Raw genomic sequence first — 20679 nt, 5'->3', positions numbered from 1 at the left:
GGCAGCCATGTTACCTAGCCAGTCATTAACTGCCAGTGCATCTGCTTCAATATTGTCTGATAAAGCTGGAAAGTTAATATTAAGAGTATGTTATGTCCTCTGTCTTCACCTTGGCCGATTTATGATTTGGCACTGAGGATTCACACTCTATGGATCAGGGGCCTTGCTCCAGTGTCCAGGAAAAATTAACCTTAGAATGATCCGACCAGGTATTCTGCTCACAGATCATCTTCAAAGTGATATAACTATTAGAAAAAATTGTGTCAAGCAGGTTGCCGCAGAGTGAGTAGTTTTGTCCACAAATTGCTTCGTAGTACAGGTGAACATAATGTACAGGAGAAGGGAGGCATGGCTAGCCCCTGTTCTGTCCAAATGAATATTCAGGTCTCCCAGTATAGACGTTAGAGTAATTTAGCATATAATTTACAGACAGTCCTCTTATGAGGACAAAAAATCATTAGGCTGACCAGGAGGATGGAAAATTAACATTCCAGACAAAGATTTATTTGCTGAGAGAGATAGGCAGAAACCCAAGGATTCATCCCCATGGATTTCTAGAATCTCAAAAGAAGTCCACTTCAAGGAGCGTTTTGAAATTGTAAGCACTCCCTCACCTCTTACCCACTCTATCATGGTGAACAATCGGGTAATTCATAGGAACTCAAACGCAATGTCCGGCGCAGAGCTATCGCTCATTTATGTTTCTGCGAGGAAGAGGATATCCAAGTAATCCTCCCTGAGAAGTTTAGAGATTTGCAATGCATTTGTGGAGGTATCGAACACTTATTAGTTCTATATGGATCCTTAAAGTATTGGCATGATAGTTGCTAACCTCAAGGTAGATGTTAGCCCAGGAAGTGGTAGCAGAGGACAAACAGCCATACAGTTCAAGGGAACACAGAGGCAAGTCGGCTGCAGAGCTGAAGGGGACATTTTAAACTGACCAGAGCATGATAACCAGGAATTAAAGCATGGATCTCCGAAAGGGAGTAACTTTTATATAGACCTCGCTGAGATAGAATTTGGGCTGCATGGCTCGTGCTGAAAGCGGGCTGAGCGAGGTCTGGTGCAGACAGGCTTGCCTAAGGAGTGCCTACAGCACAAAAGTGGCGCATCGTGCAATGGCCCCTCTTAAGAACCTGCAGGACAACCCCCCCATGGCAACTAGACAGCTTATTAAAAAGATGACGGCCCCAATTGGAAGTGTAGTGGCATGAACGCACTGAACACGGCAATCCCTACGTGTTGGGCTAAGACAAAGGCTCAAGTTTTGCAGGTATGTTTTGAGTGTTACAACTGTTTGGTTTTCCCCAGGTTAATATACAGGTAATTACTTGTTCAGCCCTTTTTAACAAAAAAAAACTATGATCACAGTTTGTTCTCAATTTCTAAATATATTTTTTGTCAACAGGACTACAGAGAAAATATTTAAACTGGAGGATCCAAACAGTTTAGAAGACGATATGGGAGTGGTTGTAATTGACTTCATTTTGTCCGTCAGACAAAGGGACCAAAAGAGCCATGTATGTGATTCTCACTTTGGTGTAATTATGAATGTATGCAACATTAGGCTATTGAAGTTCTTCATGGCCAGCATGGATGTGAGAGCAGTGCACATTTAGTGGTGCAAAACATCTTATTTGTCCCACATTTACATAAACAATGCCCTATAACCAAATTCAATGGTTTTTGTGAGAATAGAGGCTCACACATTTTTGTTTGTCAGGTGCTAAAGTTCAGATGAACAATAGGCAAAGAATTGCACCTTCTAGATATTTCTCCGTGATTTATTCTTAGCCGCCCACACTGGTGACAATGCTGGGAATTTCTTAAAGGGAGCCGTGGGTAGGTTTTACTATTGACTGTGACTTAAACAATAACACCCTGTAGAGGATTGTAACCGCATAACAAATCAAAATTGGCTTAATTGTCCTTCTTCTATCCTCACAATGCAAGATCCTGTGTTCTGCCTCACTAGTATGCCTGTCTGTTTTCTGTTGGAAACAGTGACATTAGTAGGCTGGTTTTCTCAGATTTGTTGTTTGCTTTAACCCAATAATGTAGTTTTATTAACTTGCTTGTTTGTTAACACGTGCTTTGCTAATATTTTACATTAATACATGTTCTTTTTCCATCACTGTTCTCCATCCTTGCCTTCATGTGTTACCATTTTGGCACCTAATGAATAGAGATGGTCCTCCCGGAGGCGGTTAGGTAACTTGAAGGTAACTAACCTCTTCTTCTATTGTTTTTCCCCTTAACCACCAACCCTGAACCCATTTAACTATTAACATTAACTATTAAAATCCCGTTTCAGCACCCTTCTGCATGGACAGTGTTTGGCTCATTTAATTGTTTTGTGTATGCATTAGATGTATGTACTCTGTAGATATGTCCTTCTCTTCAGTTGTATGTGTTTATCTCCCAATTTGCAAAATTCTTGGTAAGTAGGACTGCTTATATCAAATAAAGGAAAGATTATCTTTTAGGTTAATGAGTTGTGTATCATTACGTTGACATTACAGAATGTTCATGATGGGTTCTTTTGACAAACCAGGCGCTTCCCTAAATTGCCTGGGACTATAAGCGTGTTCTACTACTTTGTGAACCAGCACGATCCTTAGCAAATTCTAAAACCTAAGCCTTCAGACTTTTTGTTGTTTTACTTCATTAGCGTCCTTTTCAAAGAATCATCATCAATGTAATATGGTACATCTTCAGTTTTTCATTTTACACTGCAACATCAAGAGTAGCTCAGAGCTGTGCCAATGTTATCTCAAATGTTAGGTGTGCTTACTTGGTAACAGTAACAACCACACATTTGAAATCATAATCCATTAGTGTTATCACATGACAGAGGTCTTTGTTTGATGCATTGATGATAGTATAGTTAAATGATTTTAAAGTTGATGTCATGGACCAGGCCTTTTTGTTTTTTCCTGACTCGAAAGATGTTGCTTACTTGATCTTGAATTGAGTTAAATCAGTCACCTAATGCGTTGTTAGTAGCATCACATTCCTATGGTCGTTCTTTGTTATATAACCTAGTTGTGCATACTGTACATGTCTGAAACAGAAATTGTCATAAGTTTACCAGGATGTCCATTCACGGTGTGCAGGACCCATTGCTCACATTCAATAGTGCACCACTGGTATCTGAAGTTGGCTATTCTTTCCTCAACCTTTGACTGGAAAACAAAAATAAGGCTAAAAGAAAAAGCTGGTTGTGATTCTGCTGCACTGCACCAGGCTCTACCAGCTCTAGCTCTGGCTATCCAATTGAGCCCCACCAAAAAAAGAGGACTATGAAATGGCAGTCTTGAGCGTGGCTGATACACTGTCAAGAATGGTGAAAACACCCACATGCTTAGTTGTAACGTAAAATGTTACCAAATAGGTGTCTACATGCTGTCCTATGCTACACTCATACTTGTCACCGCAAGGGCAAGGTTGGCAACTTTATTCTTTCTTGGAATGTCCTTAACGATGGGTATTTGATGGTTGGACTGAAGGGCATCTTTAGATTGTCGGGAGGCAAACAGAGTATTGTGCTGACGCTGGTAAGGCAGGTAGGTCAATGGAAGACAAACTTAAATATTTATCTTTGAGGGAATTGAGGCCCTAGGAAGTAGGATGGTTCAGGCCCAGTAGGTTATCCTTGCATCTTTCTACAGAGAGATCAGTATTTTTGTGTGGGCCCAGCTGAAAATCATACTGTATCTATCTGGACCAAGACCTGCTGCTGTGGTAGAACAAACAATGCTGCTGATGCACATTCGGTCCAAAATATCTGTATTGTGGTCTTTAGTCACTTGTATATACACTCTGTCTGTATTTAACTGAACCTCCATACAGTCCAGGGTTGACGTTTTGTGTGCCGCAGCACTTTACCATCTTCTAGTGAGAAGTGAAAAAGGACGCCCGTCTCCTGGGCGTTTCCTTCACACATCTCCTGTGATTGCTAATCTTTACAGATTTACAATTGCATGTATAGCACTTTAGACCATGATTAGTCACAAACATGCTTTCGATGGGCATGTAGCAAGTTATTTCATGCTTATTGGAATATTAAAGAGAGTGAAATGGATGCAGACTTTGGTTCTCTGCCCCAGTCATGTACAAAACCCCAAGTGCATATTAAAGCATTTGTAATTCGCACATAATTAATACATTTTGAATTCGTTCTATATATTATGAAAGCACATATGATGCCTTTAACAAGATATCGCTTCTGGCCACACCTGCAGTCTTGTGTGAATGTTGTTCACAAATATTTACATTTCTTTGTTTTCATGCATGTGCCTTGAAAACGCAAACAATGCGTCATTCCTTTGCATTTGCATGATTGTAATAATTACGCCATCTTTTGTATGTACTAAACCCCTCTACACACAGGGTAGGTGCTGTTTCACCAATAGTTTCTATAATACAATAGTCATGTTGGCTCCACCTCATTTGGAGGAAAACATTCAAGAATGCGTTCTTAAGAATTTAATCACGTTATATATTAAATAATGTTATCAAAAAAAGCATAATGAATCGAGTTCTGTTAATAAAAATCTCGGAAAATCAATTAAGGACCACAGATACAAAATATAAAAACACTGAAATACCCCAATTATGGCATGCTACTCAGACCATAACTCCAATCCCTTTCATGTGCTGCTCATAAAATCAATTTTGACAACGGAAATAACATTTTGAGTCTTCTGGTTTGAACGAGGGCGTGGCCTACGCAAAACTCTTAAATACACGTATCCAGGTGCAGTGGATGTTGAACGCAGCGACAGGTCTTTGGCCAACCCTTGTACCTCTCTACATGCACTAGGGTACTTTCTTTGTAAAGAGAGGTTTGGAATCCTAAAACTTCAAGAAAATATGTAAAGATCTCAACAGCTGGACCAGTGGTAGATTCCAGCACTTCTTTTGTTTTCAGAGCAATTCTTCCTCCTTTCTTCTGTAAAGGGGAAAGTGTTAGTACTTGGCTCATTTCCACATTGTTTTCTGGCATGCTCGTGGAGGACGTCGTTTGGGAACACAGGTCGCACAGGTATTCCAAATGTAAAGTAATGCCTTCCTGTTCATGAGGACCTCAGATTTGTCTTCTCCCCGGTTTTACCTTTCTCACCAACAGTTATCTCACTCTTTATGCTTTTCAGCTACTTTGTGTTAATTTTTCTCTGATAAGGCATCTGTTGCTAATGTCTATTCCTGAACTAAATTTTAACAAAGGAAGGAGAGAGAGAGACTATATGGATTCGTTCTCCCTGGGTAACGTTTACAAAACAAGAGGAATCCATAAAATTAAGGGTTGACGATGTCCCTACTGTGGTTGGGAGCACGTCTGGTGTTTTTAGGTACCCCTCACACACCAACAGGCCCCTTGGTGTCATGCTTCATCATCGGGGTCATCGTATCCCTCTACGGGATACGGCGTGCTGCGACCAGCGAATACGCGGGAGCACTCTTATGTCTATGTGTGGTGTATAGTGAGGGTTATTTAATCATATAGTGAGTGAGTGTGGTGGTGGGGTCGGGATAGTGAGTGGAGATTTAAAAAGGACCTGACTCGTGGGTGGACTCAAAAACTTTAATGGTTCCCCGAGTTGGTACTATTAAAAAAAGGTTGTAAGAGGATGAGCGTAGTATTATGTGCGCTGCCTCTGGGTGTGTGTCAACATGTTTCGATGTAAAAACATCTTCTTCAGGACAGGGTTACACAAAATCCCCACCTTACTCACGTTTTTCTAATTTGTGTATATACAAAAAAGTGATATTTATTAGTGAAGGTCTATTATTGTACCTAAACTTTAGCCGCTATTTTGCAGACCTGTAGAGAGAAAGGATAAAAAAAATTTCTGGTAGTCCTTGCTTTCAAAAAAGACCATGGGTTAAATACATCCGTGGTATTGGTCATGCAGAAAAAGTGCGGTTTTTTATAAAAATGTTGTTGAAAACAAACATGGCACGAAGTGTTAATTCTACACAACTATTTTTAGCGTGCCTATTGTGAAAAATACTATTTCCAAAATATTCGAAAAATATTCGAAAAAAGAGGACACATACAAAACGAACACACATACAACATAAAGCACACACTCTAGAAACGGGCCATGTTTGGTGCCACCCGTATTTTGCAAAGGTGGTAAGGTAACTGTGCTGTAAACAGTGAGCCAGCTAAAACATACTGTAAAAATGGGAGTTCAATGCTCCATGAGACCGTGTCTAACGCAGGGGTTACCCGGGCTTCCTTGCTGCCTGTGAACATGAAAAAAGGAAAAGATATATACATCCTGCTGTTTATGCTGATTGGTACTTACAATGCCGTCTGGAAATGTCCGTTTCATTCAGTTACTCACGGGTCTATGAGGAGAATCCCTCTTCGCTGCCCCTTACGCCGGCTCCGTCGTATCTAAGAATGCGTCTTAGACGAGCCTTTTTATGTGCTGGGTACACGCCCAGGTTTATCTTAATTAGTGGCCGGTGCGTGAGTATTTAGTCAATTACTCGCCGTGGAGCCCATATTTGGTCTACCGGTGATCAGCCTGTTGATTGCCGGGCGGCCGCGCAATTGTCTTACGCGCATGCGCATAACGGAGGCCTCACCGTGTCCCACGAGAGGGTGCGGCTCTGTCTCTGCGCATGCGCAATGCCTCAAAACCCGCGATGCGATGTTGCTGATGCTCTAAGAGGCTTGCTGTTTACAACGTGAGAGTCCGTCTCCGTTGAGCGCATGCGCATTGCAAAAAACCGGAAGAATTGATTTCAAACCCTTCGATTCACCAATTTATATTAAAAATATTAAAGTGGGACAGCATTTCGGCCCCTGTTATTAAATCCTGTTCTCTGCATGCTCATTTCATCCCGCTCATGTTCCTTCATTTTGCATGTCAGGCAAGCAAGGTGTAGGTAGTTTACTGCACGGTCCCTGGATGGATTATTTTTAGAGGTGTCTCAATGTACATTCAGTTTCTTAATTGCCCCCAAGGTATATCATCGTTGAGGCCTGATATGTGGGTCCCCAGACGGAACACCCAACGCTGTTCCTTCTCAAAAAGGCCATGTTCTGAAGGTAACTGTTCAATGATGGTCCAGTGGATGTCATTGACACAGTGTCCCATCTCCAGGAAGTGGTTGGCCATTTTGGTGGTGCTTTTTTTACACCGTATATTGCTCTTATGTTCATCGAGTCTCGTTTTTATTGCTCTCGTTGTCATGCCAATGTATTCCAAACGGCAGGGGCATGTAATCATGTAGACAACGTTTTTGCTGTTGCAGTTGGTCAACCTCCTCTGGTCCCATTTTGTGCCATTGGAGAAGGTAAGTTGTGTGCTCCTTTTTGTCAGGTGACAGCTGGCACAGTTGCCACATGGGAAATGACCCTGTGTCCCATGTATAGAAGATTGGTGTTGTGGAGAAGATCTGGGGCGTGTATGTACAAGGATATCCTTTAAGTTCTTCCCGCGTCTGTGGGAGAACATTGGTTTTTCTATCTCCAGCTCACCGCAATTCAGGATGCGCCAATGTTTGTTCACTATTTTGGACACCTCATTTGAATGGGTGTTAAATGTGGTGATACATATTGGCCTGGTCGGTTTCTCATTGGTTACCACCTTGTTTTCAAGGAGAGCCTCTCTGTTGTTGTTTTTGGCTCTCTTCATTGCTGTGTTGATTACTCTGTCCGGGTACTTCCTGGCTTGCAGTTTCATTTTTAGGTCCTTAGCCTGTGATTTGTAGCTGTCCATCTGTGTGCAATTTCTCATGAGCCTTAGGAACTGACCATAGGGGAGGTTCATCCGGAGGTGTCGCGGATGAAAACTGTCATACTGTAGTAGACAATTCCTGGCCGTGGGTTTAAAATGTGTGGTAGTTTCCAAACCTCCATTCCGATGGTAAATGTTGAGGTCAAGGAAAACCAGTTCCTCTTTAGAAACTGAATGGGTGAATTTTAGGAAGCGATCTTGGGTGTTTAACCAATCCATGAAACTAGTCACGGTTTCTATGTCGCCTTCCCAGATGATGAAAATGTCATCGATGTATCGCTTCCAGGTGAGTATATTATTTCTGTAAGGGTTCCGTGGGGTCAGGATTTTGTTGGTTTCCATATGGTGCACATACAGTCCCGCCAGACTCGGCGCAAATGTGCTCCCCATGCTCGTTCCATGACTTTGGAGGTATATGGTGCCATTAAACTCGAAAAAGTTTTTAGTCAGAGCTAGTGCAATACACTCCATTACCACTCCTCTTGGGGTGTGGTACCGCCAGCTTGCACTGTACAGAACTTCCTCAATTATGGCCAGGGTTTCGTCATGGGGGAGGCTGGTGTACAAACTCTCCACATCCAGGCTGAGTAGTAGTTGGTGGTTTGGATCAAATGGTAAGTCTTGGAGTAATTGTAAGACAGCTTTTGTATCTTTCAGATAGGTATCTGTGGCCTGAATTAGTGGTCGTAAGAATGCATCTGAGAATTTTGAGAGTGGTTCGAGGATTGAACCGATACCCGAGACAATTGGTCTCCCGGGTGGGTTGTCTATGTTTTTGTGGATTTTGGGTATGCAGTAAAACTGGGGGGTCCGTGGATGGCTCTGTATTAAGAATTCAGACTCTTTTTTGGACAGCCAGTCATGTGTCAAAGCCTCTTCAATCATTCCACCAATGGTTCATCCACGGACCCCCCAGTTTTACTGCATACCCAAAATCCACAAAAACATAGACAACCCACCCGGGAGACCAATTGTCTCGGGTATCGGTTCAATCCTCGAACCACTCTCAAAATTCTCAGATGCATTCTTACGACCACTAATTCAGGCCACAGATACCTATCTGAAAGATACAAAAGCTGTCTTACAATTACTCCAAGACTTACCATTTGATCCAAACCACCAACTACTACTCAGCCTGGATGTGGAGAGTTTGTACACCAGCCTCCCCCATGACGAAACCCTGGCCATAATTGAGGAAGTTCTGTACAGTGCAAGCTGGCGGTACCACACCCCAAGAGGAGTGGTAATGGAGTGTATTGCACTAGCTCTGACTAAAAACTTTTTCGAGTTTAATGGCACCATATACCTCCAAAGTCATGGAACGAGCATGGGGAGCACATTTGCGCCGAGTCTGGCGGGACTGTATGTGCACCATATGGAAACCAACAAAATCCTGACCCCATGGAACCCTTACAGAAATAATATACTCACCTGGAAGCGATACATCGATGACATTTTCATCATCTGGGAAGGCGACATAGAAACCGTGACTAGTTTCATGGATTGGTTAAACACCCAAGATCGCTTCCTAAAATTCACCCATTCAGTTTCTAAAGAGGAACTGGTTTTCCTTGACCTCAACATTTACCATCGGAATGGAGGTTTGGAAACTACCACACATTTTAAACCCACGGCCAGGAATTGTCTACTACAGTATGACAGTTTTCATCCGCGACACCTCCGGATGAACCTCCCCTATGGTCAGTTCCTAAGGCTCAGGAGAAATTGCACACAGATGGACAGCTACAAATCACAGGCTAAGGACCTAAAAATGAAACTGCAAGCCAGGAAGTACCCGGACAGAGTAATCAACACAGCAATGAAGAGAGCCAAAAACAACAACAGAGAGGCTCTCCTTGAAAACAAGGTGGTAACCAATGAGAAACCGACCAGGCCAATATGTATCACCACATTTAACACCCATTCAAATGAGGTGTCCAAAATAGTGAACATACATTGGCGCATCCTGAATTGCGGTGAGCTGGAGATAGAAAAACCAATGTTCTCCCACAGACGCGGGAAGAACTTAAAGGATATCCTTGTACATACACGCCCCAGATCTTCTCCACAACACCAATCTTCTATACATGGGACACAGGGTCATTTCCCATGTGGCAACTGTGCCAGCTGTCACCTGACAAAAAGGAGCACACAACTTACCTTCTCCAATGGCACAAAATGGGACCAGAGGAGGTTGACCAACTGCAACAGCAAAAACGTTGTCTACATGATTACATGCCCCTGCCGTTTGGAATACATTGGCATGACAACGAGAGCAATAAAAACGAGACTCAATGAACATAAGAGCAATATACGGTGTAAAAAAAGCACCACCAAAATGGCCAACCACTTCCTGGAGATGGGACACTGTGTCAATGACATCCACTGGACCATCATTGAACAGTTACCTTCAGAACATGGCCTTTTTGAGAAGGAACAGCGTTGGGTGTTCCGTCTGGGGACCCACATATCAGGCCTCAACGATGATATACCTTGGGGGCAATTAAGAAACTGAATGTACATTGAGACACCTCTAAAAATAATCCATCCAGGGACCGTGCAGTAAACTACCTACACCTTGCTTGCCTGACATGCAAAATGAAGGAACATGAGCGGGATGAAATGAGCATGCAGAGAACAGGATTTAATAACAGGGGCCGAAATGCTGTCCCACTTTAATATTTTTAATATAAATTGGTGAATCGAAGGGTTTGAAATCACTTCTTCCGGTTTTTTGCAATGCGCATGCGCTCAACGGAGACGGACTCTCACGTTGTAAACAGCAAGCCTCTTAGAGCATCAGCAACATCGCATCGCGGGTTTTGAGGCATTGCGCATGCGCAGAGACAGAGCCGCACCCTCTCGTGGGACACGGTGAGGCCTCCGTTATGCGCATGCGCGTAAGACAATCGCGCGGCCGCCCGGCAATCAACAGGCTGATCACCGGTAGACCAAATATGGGCTCCACGGCGAGTAATTGACTAAATACTCACGCACCGGCCACTAATTAAGATAAACCTGGGCGTGTACCCAGCACATAAAAAGGCTCGTCTAAGACGCATTCTTAGATACGACGGAGCCGGCGTAAGGGGCAGCGAAGAGGGATTCTCCTCATAGACCCGTGAGTAACTGAATGCCATTTCCAGACGGCATTGTAAGTACCAATCAGCATAAACAGCAGGATGTATATATCTTTTCCTTTTTTCATGTTCACAGGCAGCAAGGAAGCCCGGGTAACCCCTGCGTTAGTCACGGTCTCATGGAGCATTGAACTCCCATTTTTACAGTATGTTTTAGCTGGCTCACTGTTTACAGCACAGTTACCTTACCACCTTTGCAAAATACGGGTGGCACCAAACATGGCCCGTTTCTAGAGTGTGTGCTTTATGTTGTATGTGTTCGTTTTGTATGTGTCCTCTTTTTTCGAATATTTTTCGAATATTTTGGAAATAGTATTTTTCACAATAGGCACGCTAAAAATAGTTGTGTAGAATTAACACTTCGTGCCATGTTTGTTTTCAACAACATTTTTATAAAAAACCGCACTTTTTCTGCATGACCAATACCACGGATGTATTTAACCCATGGTCTTTTTTGAAAGCAAGGACTACCAGAATTTTTTTTTATCCTTTCTCTCTACAGGTCTGCAAAATAGCGGCTAAAGTTTAGGTACAATAATAGACCTTCACTAATAAATATCACTTTTTTGTATATACACAAATTAAAAAAACGTGAGTAAGGTGGGGATTTTGTGTAACCCTGTCCTGAAGAAGATGTTTTTACATCGAAACATGTTGACACACACCCAGAGGCAGCGCACATAATACTACGCTCATCCTCTTACAACCTTTTTTTAATAGTACCAACTCGGGGAACCATTAAAGTTTTTGAGTCCACCCACGAGTCAGGTCCTTTTTAAATCTCCACTCACTATCCCGACCCCACCACCACACTCACTCACTATATGATTAAATAACCCTCACTATACACCACACATAGACATAAGAGTGCTCCCGCGTATTCGCTGGTCGCAGCACGCCGTATCCCGTAGAGGGATACGATGACCCCGATGATGAAGCATGACACCAAGGGGCCTGTTGGTGTGTGAGGGGTACCTAAAAACACCAGACGTGCTCCCAACCACAGTAGGGACATCGTCAACCCTTAATTTTATGGATTCCTCTTGTTTTGTAAACGTATCCCTGAACTAAGCAATAATGCTCTTTCCAGTGGATGTTTTGGGATTATATTCTGTGCTGTAAAGCATCAATCTTTGTTCGAGATGCGTAGTATCACCCTCCATACCTTTAGTTTCAGGGACCCTCCCTTCACTGTCCTGAACCACTCTTTCTGGGTGCAGGCATGATGGAACTGTTTTGGTTACTTCTGAATAAGAAGACAGTTTATTACGTTTTTCTCTGTGTGGGGGAGAACGATATATAGTCTATCTTCTTCTTGGTTGACAAGGTCTCAGGAGAGGTTCGGACTAGAGCTTGATGCAGATGAATGTCACTTTATGTCATGACTTTCACAATTGACAAGTTACAATGCATCTGTCCATGATACCCAAAGGGTAGGTATGGTGCCGGGTGAATCCTGGGAAGCATACCTATTTGTTCTTTGTCATGGACTCCAACAGTGGGTGCTTTATTCAGAATTGTTGGGCTCCACTTCTGATTTAGTTGTCTTCCTTTTGGTCTCAAACATTCCCTCTTAGATGTTGACCAAGGTCAAGGCAAACCTTGAACAGCTGCTTTTGCCTGCTGTGTCCTGTCTTTCCGATGCAGTGTTGCAGGGTTACTTTTTTACAAATGAGGAGTAGCTGTTTGTAATTCTTCTTCAATATTCGTTCCTGTTACATCGCAGGCACAGTACTCACCCGATAGTATGTGTATGTCATGCATGGTTTCTCCATACCACCGGATTATAAAATTAAGAGGCATAGACGCGGCAGTCCCCGCAGGAGTGTGAATCAACTCTGTGTCCGTGTCATCATTTATACTCTGCTCCCCACCTCTGGAATTCTCTTGGGTGCGCCACCAATTAGCACACGTTGCCCCTGGCCTGCAGTATCACAGGGGATGCAATATTTGGCAATGAGGGTGTGATTTTTCCTGAGATTGTATCCGGACAGTACTCACCTTGAAGTTTCTGCTGCCGGGGGTTCTTGCTCCTGCAAAAGATGACCTGGGCAAGCTGCTTGGGTCTCTTATGTGATTGTGTCGAGTTGTTCTGCGGGTTTGTAGTCCTCATCTGTCGGTTATGATTGTGACTTGTTTCTTTGATGCCTGGTGGGACTGACATGACTTCTTGGTGTGTTTACCGGACCCATCCGGAACTTCTTGAAGTGTGACACATTTATTGTGACAGTCTGCGTTCCCCTTGCAGCTGACACCTTTATCCCTTTTGTACCTCTAACCTGCCAGAGTGATAGTTCAAACGGCAAATGGAATTTGCTACTATGATGTCGATCTTAAACTAACACCCGGTCTCCAACTTGGATGTTTGTAGCGGCAGCCCGTGTGCACTGTGACATCTTTTGGTTATGGACATGTCTCCAGGATGAGGCCATGCTGTTGTGAACGGAGGTCTTGTCCCACTGGGGTTGGTGTGGTATTGTATCTGCTCCCCTCCTTCTAAAGCAAAGGACACTGGGAGCTACACTGGTGGTGATGTGTGGCGTCAGACGATAGTCTCTTAGAAATGTGTATATCGCTGTCTCGACGTTTTTGTGTTCTGCCTGTGCAATGCTGATGACTTTGTTCATGGTTCACATGAACCTCTAAGCTTTCCCGTTGGCTTGAAGCCTAGGTGGAGTGATCTGACATTCCTTGGTGTCTCAGGATCACAAGTAGCCAGTGAATTCCTGGCCATTGAAGCGGGGGGTGGGGTGGGGCATTGTCTGTGCTCAATTCTTTTGAGTCCATGGATGGTCATGACTTTTCTCACACTTAGGAACTGTCTCTTCTGCTGATGTAGATTACACGATTTCTACCTCCGGGTATTTGAAGAAATTGTTGATGATGACAAACTGGTAATGGCCATCGGGGAGACCGAAACTTGCACTGGCACAGTTCCACAGGATCTCTGGGATTGGCTCCATGGTTATAGGAGGCAGAGGGTCTGGGTGTCCAGATGCTTATCACAAGTCACACAGCTTGATGGGGCGTTCAGGTAGCTCATCCAGGCCCGAGAATCACACCTTTTAATGCAGTCAGTCCGTGTTTCCAACTATACATTGTTGAGATCCATGGGCATGGTCCACTATCTGCTGTTTCAAACGGGAGGGTATCACCAGCCGGGGTCCTCTAAGGAGGAAACCTTCCTCAGTGACAGTGAGCTCATCCTTTACACTGTGTAAGGACTGCTGGATGTGGTTGCGTTCGGACGGCTTTTGTGCCAGTGTGGCTAATATCTCGATCCACTGCGGGACCGTGTTGGAGCGATGGCGGACTGGAGACAATCGTTGGTTCTAGTAGCCTCTGTGGTTTATGCCAGGTAAATAGGAAGAAGGTGAGATCACTCTACCATGTTTTTGACATACTCCTCTGTGTCTATTGCTTCCTGATCTTCCTGTGTGATGGTTGGCCACGACAGGAAATCTGCCAGATTGTGGGACCCTAGTGTACTCCACAGAGAAGTTGTACTCCTGTAATTGGAGGATCCATTTCTCGATCCACAGTGGGGGGTTCAACGTAGACCCTTTGAACAGGAGTACGAGCAGCTTGTAGTCCGTATTCCCCTGGAATGGGTAGCCTTCCAGCTACATATGGAAGTGACTGCACGCCCAATTGATGGTGATTGCCTTTTTGTCAATGTGAGAGTTTCTTTGCTTGGTTGGGGTTAGTGCCCTGCTGGCATATGCAATGGGATCGCATTCTCTGCACTAATGGCACTGGGACAGTCCGGCTCCAAGGCCGGTATGGTTCGCATCTACAGAAATGTCAGTGTCCTTTACAGGATCAAAGCATGCCAGAGTGATCTCCTCTGAGAGAGCTTGATTCATGGCCTGAAATGCTTGGTCTTGCTCCGCACCCCACTGCCAGAGGGCGATGTTCTCTGAGCCGTTCAGTGAGTTGTGAGAGGTTCTGCATGAAGTGATCACAGTATGTCAATATACCTAAGAAACTTCTGACTTCAGTGACATTTGGTGGTGGTGTGCTGCTTGTATGTCCCTGATTTTTGAAGAGTCAGGAATGACACCTTTTACAGAAAAGTAGTAACCGAAGAAGCTGATGTGTTCTCTAAGAAACTCAAACTTTTCTCAGTGGAGGGTGATCCCACTTTCCCGGAAGCGCTTGAATACTGCCTTCAGCCTGTAGAGGTGTTCTTCGATGATTGGGGCATGCATCAGGATGTCATCGCTGACATTCAAAACCCCTTGGAGGCCAGCCAGCAACCCATGCACAATATCTTGGAAGACTTTGGTTCTGCTCAAAATGCCAAAGTTGAGGAGCTTGCAACGTCGAACACCGATGTGGGTTGAAAACATTCTTATGTGATGGGATTCGGAGGTAAGAGGATTTGGTGGTAGCTGGACCTCTGGTCCATCTTCGAGAACCACCTGGAGCCGGGTAGCTCTCCAACAATGTTGTCTACTGTTGGAGTTAAATGTCTTTCACGTTTGATTGCGATGTTGGGGAGGCACTTGTCAATCTAACAGTCAGGGATTTATAAAGCGCAGCATATCATCCGGAAGGGTCTCAATGTGCTGGAGATGCTAACTAAGCCATGGTGAACAGTTCATTCAAACATCCAGGTCTTGAGTCCTTTCCTGATTTTCCTGAATTTCTAGAGCGATAGTGCTGTCCTGAGGTGCAGGAGAAGGTTGTTCCAAGTTTTGTCCATCAGGTGCGAGAAGGAGCATCCTCTGCTGTTACTTCGGTGGATCTGGAGTGTGTCTGCGAGGAAGAGGGAGGCGGATCGTAGATGTCTGGTCGGTTGGTGGAAGGTCAAGCATTTGTTAATGTATGATGCTATTTTGTTGTGCAGGGATTTGGATGCGTGGGTCAGCATATTAAACTGGCATCTCCTTTGGATGGGGGGATCAGTGTAGTTTCTGGAGGAATGCTGCACCTCGGGCAGAGTGGTGTTCCATCTGATGCCCCCGATAGTATAGATATAAACAAACAATTGTCCGAGACCTATAGATTGAGGTACACAGATCTGATCAGAAAATGAATTATTATTCACAAAACAATAGCACCTTTGATAAGTCTGCTAACTGCACAATAAAGACTGAATCTTTGGGAGAAGAACCTAACAACACGGTTTTGAAAAAATATATTCTTATTTAATTTTTATATATTCAAATTTTGGCATATTTTTGTCAATAAAAACAAACAGGTTGCCCCAAGATAGGAGAGTGCAAAGAAAAAGTGTGATTCAAGGGGGTGAGCAAGTGAAATAGAAAAGAAATTGCACAGTAGTGAAAAAGAAAAATTGAGTATAATTTAAACAGTCAATACTGCATATACATAATTCAAAAAAATTGCAGTAATGAACACCTAACCAGCAAATATAAATTCATTTAAGTCGTAATTGACAACATTGTAGTGTTCATGTATCAATGTCCATAGTTTTGCACAGCCTACAATGTTGGAGAGACACTGGTCTAGAGTGTGAGTATTGAAAATGTCGACGTTTCGACTCGACTTATTCCCAAACGGTGATTTAGACCTGGGGATGGCGAGTCTTCATCAGGACAAGAAGCAAACAACGAGGCAACCAGGGATTATTAAATAACCCTAAAACAGAAAAGGAGAAGAATTGCGAATTATTAACCGTGATGTAAAAGGTGCAGCCTATCCCGATGGGATATGGCAATCCCTCTTACCCTTGGTAGTAGAGGAACCGTTGATATTGGTGATCCAAAAGAATTCACCGCGTCTCAGACAGGGTTCCTGGAGAGACAACAAAGGGTGGGGGTAGAATCTAGAATTTTTCAAAACCCCGTGGTGCTTAATCCCACCTAACATGGTTCATGTTTATTTACCTTGAAACGATATCTAGGTCCATATGATGGAGTCGTTATTTCTTATATGGACATGGTAGGTGATGCCTAGAATTAATTTAAAACAACATCAGTCTATCCAGTATACACTGTCTCAAGATAACTATTGAAACACAGGCATCTATTTACCTTGAAGATATATCTGGGTCCATGTAATGTAGTCGTGGTTTTCTTATATGGACATGTGGTTGGTACCTATAATTAATTTACAACAGCATCAGTGTGCTCCGTATGTATTGACTCAAGATGACCTTAATTGTGTCAGTGCACAACCTCCTAGTCGGACAGATATGTCCGACTAGGAGGTTGTGCACTGACACAATTAAGGTAATTGACCAACGCCAAACAGGGCGATAAATCAGTCATCTTGAGTCAATACATACGGAGCACACTGATGCTGTTGTAAATTAATTATAGGTACCAACCACATGTCCATATAAGAAAACCACGACTACATTACATGGACCCAGATATATCTTCAAGGTAAATAGATGCCTGTGTTTCAATAGTTATCTTGAGACAGTGTATACTGGATAGACTGATGTTGTTTTAAATTAATTCTAGGCATCACCTACCATGTCCATATAAGAAATAACGACTCCATCATATGGACCTAGATATCGTTTCAAGGTAAATAAACATGAACCATGTTAGGTGGGATTAAGCACCACGGGGTTTTGAAAAATTCTAGATTCTACCCCCACCCTTTGTTGTCTCTCCAGGAACCCTGTCTGAGACGCGGTGAATTCTTTTGGATCACCAATATCAACGGTTCCTCTACTACCAAGGGTAAGAGGGATTGCCATATCCCATCGGGATAGGCTGCACCTTTACATCACGGTTAATAATTCGCAATTCTTCTCCTTTTCTGTTTTAGGGTTATTTAATAATCCCTGGTTGCCTCGTTGTTTGCTTCTTGTCCTGATGAAGACTCGCCATCCCCAGGTCTAAATCACCGTTTGGGAATAAGTCGAGTCAGAAACGTCGACATTTTCAATACTCACACTCTAGATCAGTGTCTCTCCAACATTGTAGGCTGTGCAAAACTATGGACATTGATACATGAACACTACAATGTTGTCAATTACGACTTAAATGAATTTATATTTGCTGGTTAGGTGTTCATTACTGCAATTTTTTGAATTATGTATATGCAGTATTGACTGTTTAAATTATACTCAATTTTTCTTTTTCACTACTGTGCAATTTCTTTTCTATTTCACTTGCTCACCCCCTTGAATCACACTTTTTCTTTGCACTCTCCTATCTTGGGGCAACCCGTTTGTTTTTATTGACAAAAATATGCCAAAATTTGAATATATAAAAATTAAATAAGAATATATTTTTTCAAAACCGTGTTGTTAGGTTCTTCTCCCAAAGATTCAGTCTTTATTGTGCAGTTAGCAGACTTATCAAAGGTGCTATTGTTTTGTGAATAATAATTCATTTTCTGATCAGATCTGTGTACCTCAATCTATAGGTCTCGGACCATTGTTTGTTTATATCTCTAGTTACCCAGGTCCATACCTTAAGGGTTACCCCATTCTTGTAATGGCCCCCGATAGTATGGCATGCATGGTAATCCCTAAGTTACCATCTGGGCCTCTCTTAGGTGTGGTTCCTGTCTGTAAACTGCCCACAGTATCACCATGGCCACTAGTATGACATGAGAAGCAACAGTTCCTGAGATGCAGACATGAATCCCACTTGTTAATGACACATGATCTGAAGTTTTTGAACTGGGCTGAGTCAGGACTAGGGGCAATCTTTATCTGCGTAGTTGAGTTTTTCCAGCCGAGATCTTACAGATACTTATCATATTGCTGTACTTAATATATTGTCAACACCCATCATTTCTATCAACCTTTAATCTTCAGTTTAGATTTTGCACACACTGAACATATGTGCAGGCACTTACATTATAAACACCTTGGGAATTCTATCCCCCCTGCAACATTCAGTCATACTTTTCTACTTTAGGACACGTCTCCCAACTACAATTGTTTGTGATTTTTTATTTTTTTAATCTGTTTATTGGCATTTGAATATACATGTACACAACTTGCAAAATAAATAGGAAAAAAGAAGAGATGAGAAAATGACATTACTATGCATCGTACTGAAAAATTACATATGGTCGATCACAGCGTTAAGGTTTTGAGTCCAGTATTACCAGCATTTTGCCTATCACAGACATGTATGCAGTGTTGGGAGAGGGGAAAGCATATCCGTCACCTTGCAGATTTGTCTGTATACAATATTAGTCAATTGCAATAAATCTAACCTTACATCTGAAAGAGACACGTTAGTGATAGATTCCTTACCTTAGAATATCCCCAGGCGTCAGACTGGATCCGGAAAATTTTGCGTAGCATTACCCCTGCGTGCCGGCAGTCGCCGGCGTCGTTGGCACCGGAATGACGTCGTCGGAGTACTTAGACGCCGCCCATGCGCGCTGACGTCCGTTCTTCTTTTTTCCGCGCCAGCTAGCGCAGATCCGGAGAAGCTCTACCCTTAGTCATTTTTTGACTAAACTTTTTTGATCTGTTGATCATTATTCTTTTCGAGTCTTCGACTCCGACGGTGCCGGTAGGGATGCCCGGGTTTAAACCCTGTTCCAAGTGCGACTGACTGATGTCGGTTACCGACCCCCATCGCCGGTGCCTGAAGTGTTTAGGCCTCGACCACGACGACCGTATCTGCTCCGACTGCCGGGCCCTGACGTCTAAGGCTAGGCGGGAGCAGTCCCGCAAGCGGCCCGAGCTCCGGCAGTCAGCTCCGCGCCGCTCAAGGTCCCGGTCCCACGGGAGGTCGAGGGACTGGTCGCGGGGTCGGAGTCCTCGCAGCTCCGGGAGTGGACATCGGTCATCGGGATCCAAGTCCTCAGGTAAGAGGCATGAGAGGTTGGAGATGCATCATCGTTCCTCCGACCCACCCCGACGCTCGCGCGATGCGGCCGGGGGTTCGGTGACACCACCCACGCGGCTCCGACTGAGTCGCAGGCGTCGCCGCCTGCCCCACACCTTCGGGCCCCTGGCCATGACGCGACGCCGGAGGAGGTCGAGCGGTACCTCATGGCCATGAGGTCCCTCCCTTCTCAGCCAGGTCCCGTGGCGCCTCCGAGACCAACGGCCCCGGCTGGAGGCCCTAGCGGGTCGGGTGCTCCGGCCCCGACGCCGTCAGGTGCTTCGGCCCCGGCACAGCCGGCGACTTTGGTCCTGGCACCGCAGGACCTCACCGGATCCACTTCCGGATCCGGGTCATCGCCGGTCGACCTCACAACCTCACCGGCACCGGCCCCGCGGGTGTCGCCCTCGGCGCCCCCTGTGGACGCCGTCCCCAATGCTCCCTTCGGTCCGACTCTGGTGCCGGAGCGGCGCCGCTTCCGACGGCCTTTGGAGATTTTTATTTCCATGAGGAGGCCCCATCTGTTGACCCTGTTCTACAGGAGATGGGTGACGAGGGTGATTGGGAGGGGTCTGCGGACCCTCTGACAGAGGAGTGCCAGTCTCGAGAGGACTGGACATATGAGCTTGGGGAGGCCAGTGGTATTGACACTTCGCCAGACACTGGATTTGTCTCCCCTCCCACCGTGGCTACGGAGGAGGGGGCTGCTTACAGTGTAGTGTTGACGAGGGCAGCCAAGGCCTTAAACCTTGAGCTCCCCGTCGCGGCCATGAGGACGAACCTCCTCACTGAGGTCCTTAAACCGCAGGCAAGCTCCAGTGAGCCTCTGCTGCTGTTTAATGAGGCCTTGTGTGATGTTCTTGTGGGCACTTGGTCCAAGCCCACCACAGGTCCGCCCGTGGATAGGAACGTGGCCAGACGCTACCGCCCGGCTCCGGGCGACCCTTTTTTGTCCACCCATCCCACCCCCGAGAGCCTGGTCATCCAGGCCTCTAC

General features: G+C 44.5%; 1 protein-coding gene across 3 annotated transcripts in view; it reads left to right on the top strand.

Annotated features, from left to right (window-relative positions):
- The window catches only part of MCTP2 (multiple C2 and transmembrane domain containing 2), an 895323-nt gene that overhangs the window by 456971 nt on the left and 417673 nt on the right, over positions 1-20679 (top strand). For 2 of the 3 annotated variants that reach the window (XM_078683146.1, XM_078683147.1), the window contains 2 exons: positions 1412-1523; positions 2190-2225. In XM_078683146.1, the coding sequence (XP_078539272.1) occupies positions 1412-1523; positions 2190-2225 (148 nt within the window). The remainder of the gene's footprint in view (positions 1-1411; positions 1524-2189; positions 2226-20679) is intronic. The other variant, XM_078683148.1, reaches the window with a different exon arrangement.

This window comes from Lissotriton helveticus, chromosome 3_1, assembly GCF_964261635.1.
Source record: "Lissotriton helveticus chromosome 3_1, aLisHel1.1, whole genome shotgun sequence".
Classification (NCBI taxonomy): Eukaryota; Metazoa; Chordata; class Amphibia; order Caudata; family Salamandridae; genus Lissotriton; species Lissotriton helveticus.
Note: the sequence above shows the minus strand (reverse complement) of the source record. Positions and strands in the feature narration are given on the sequence as shown.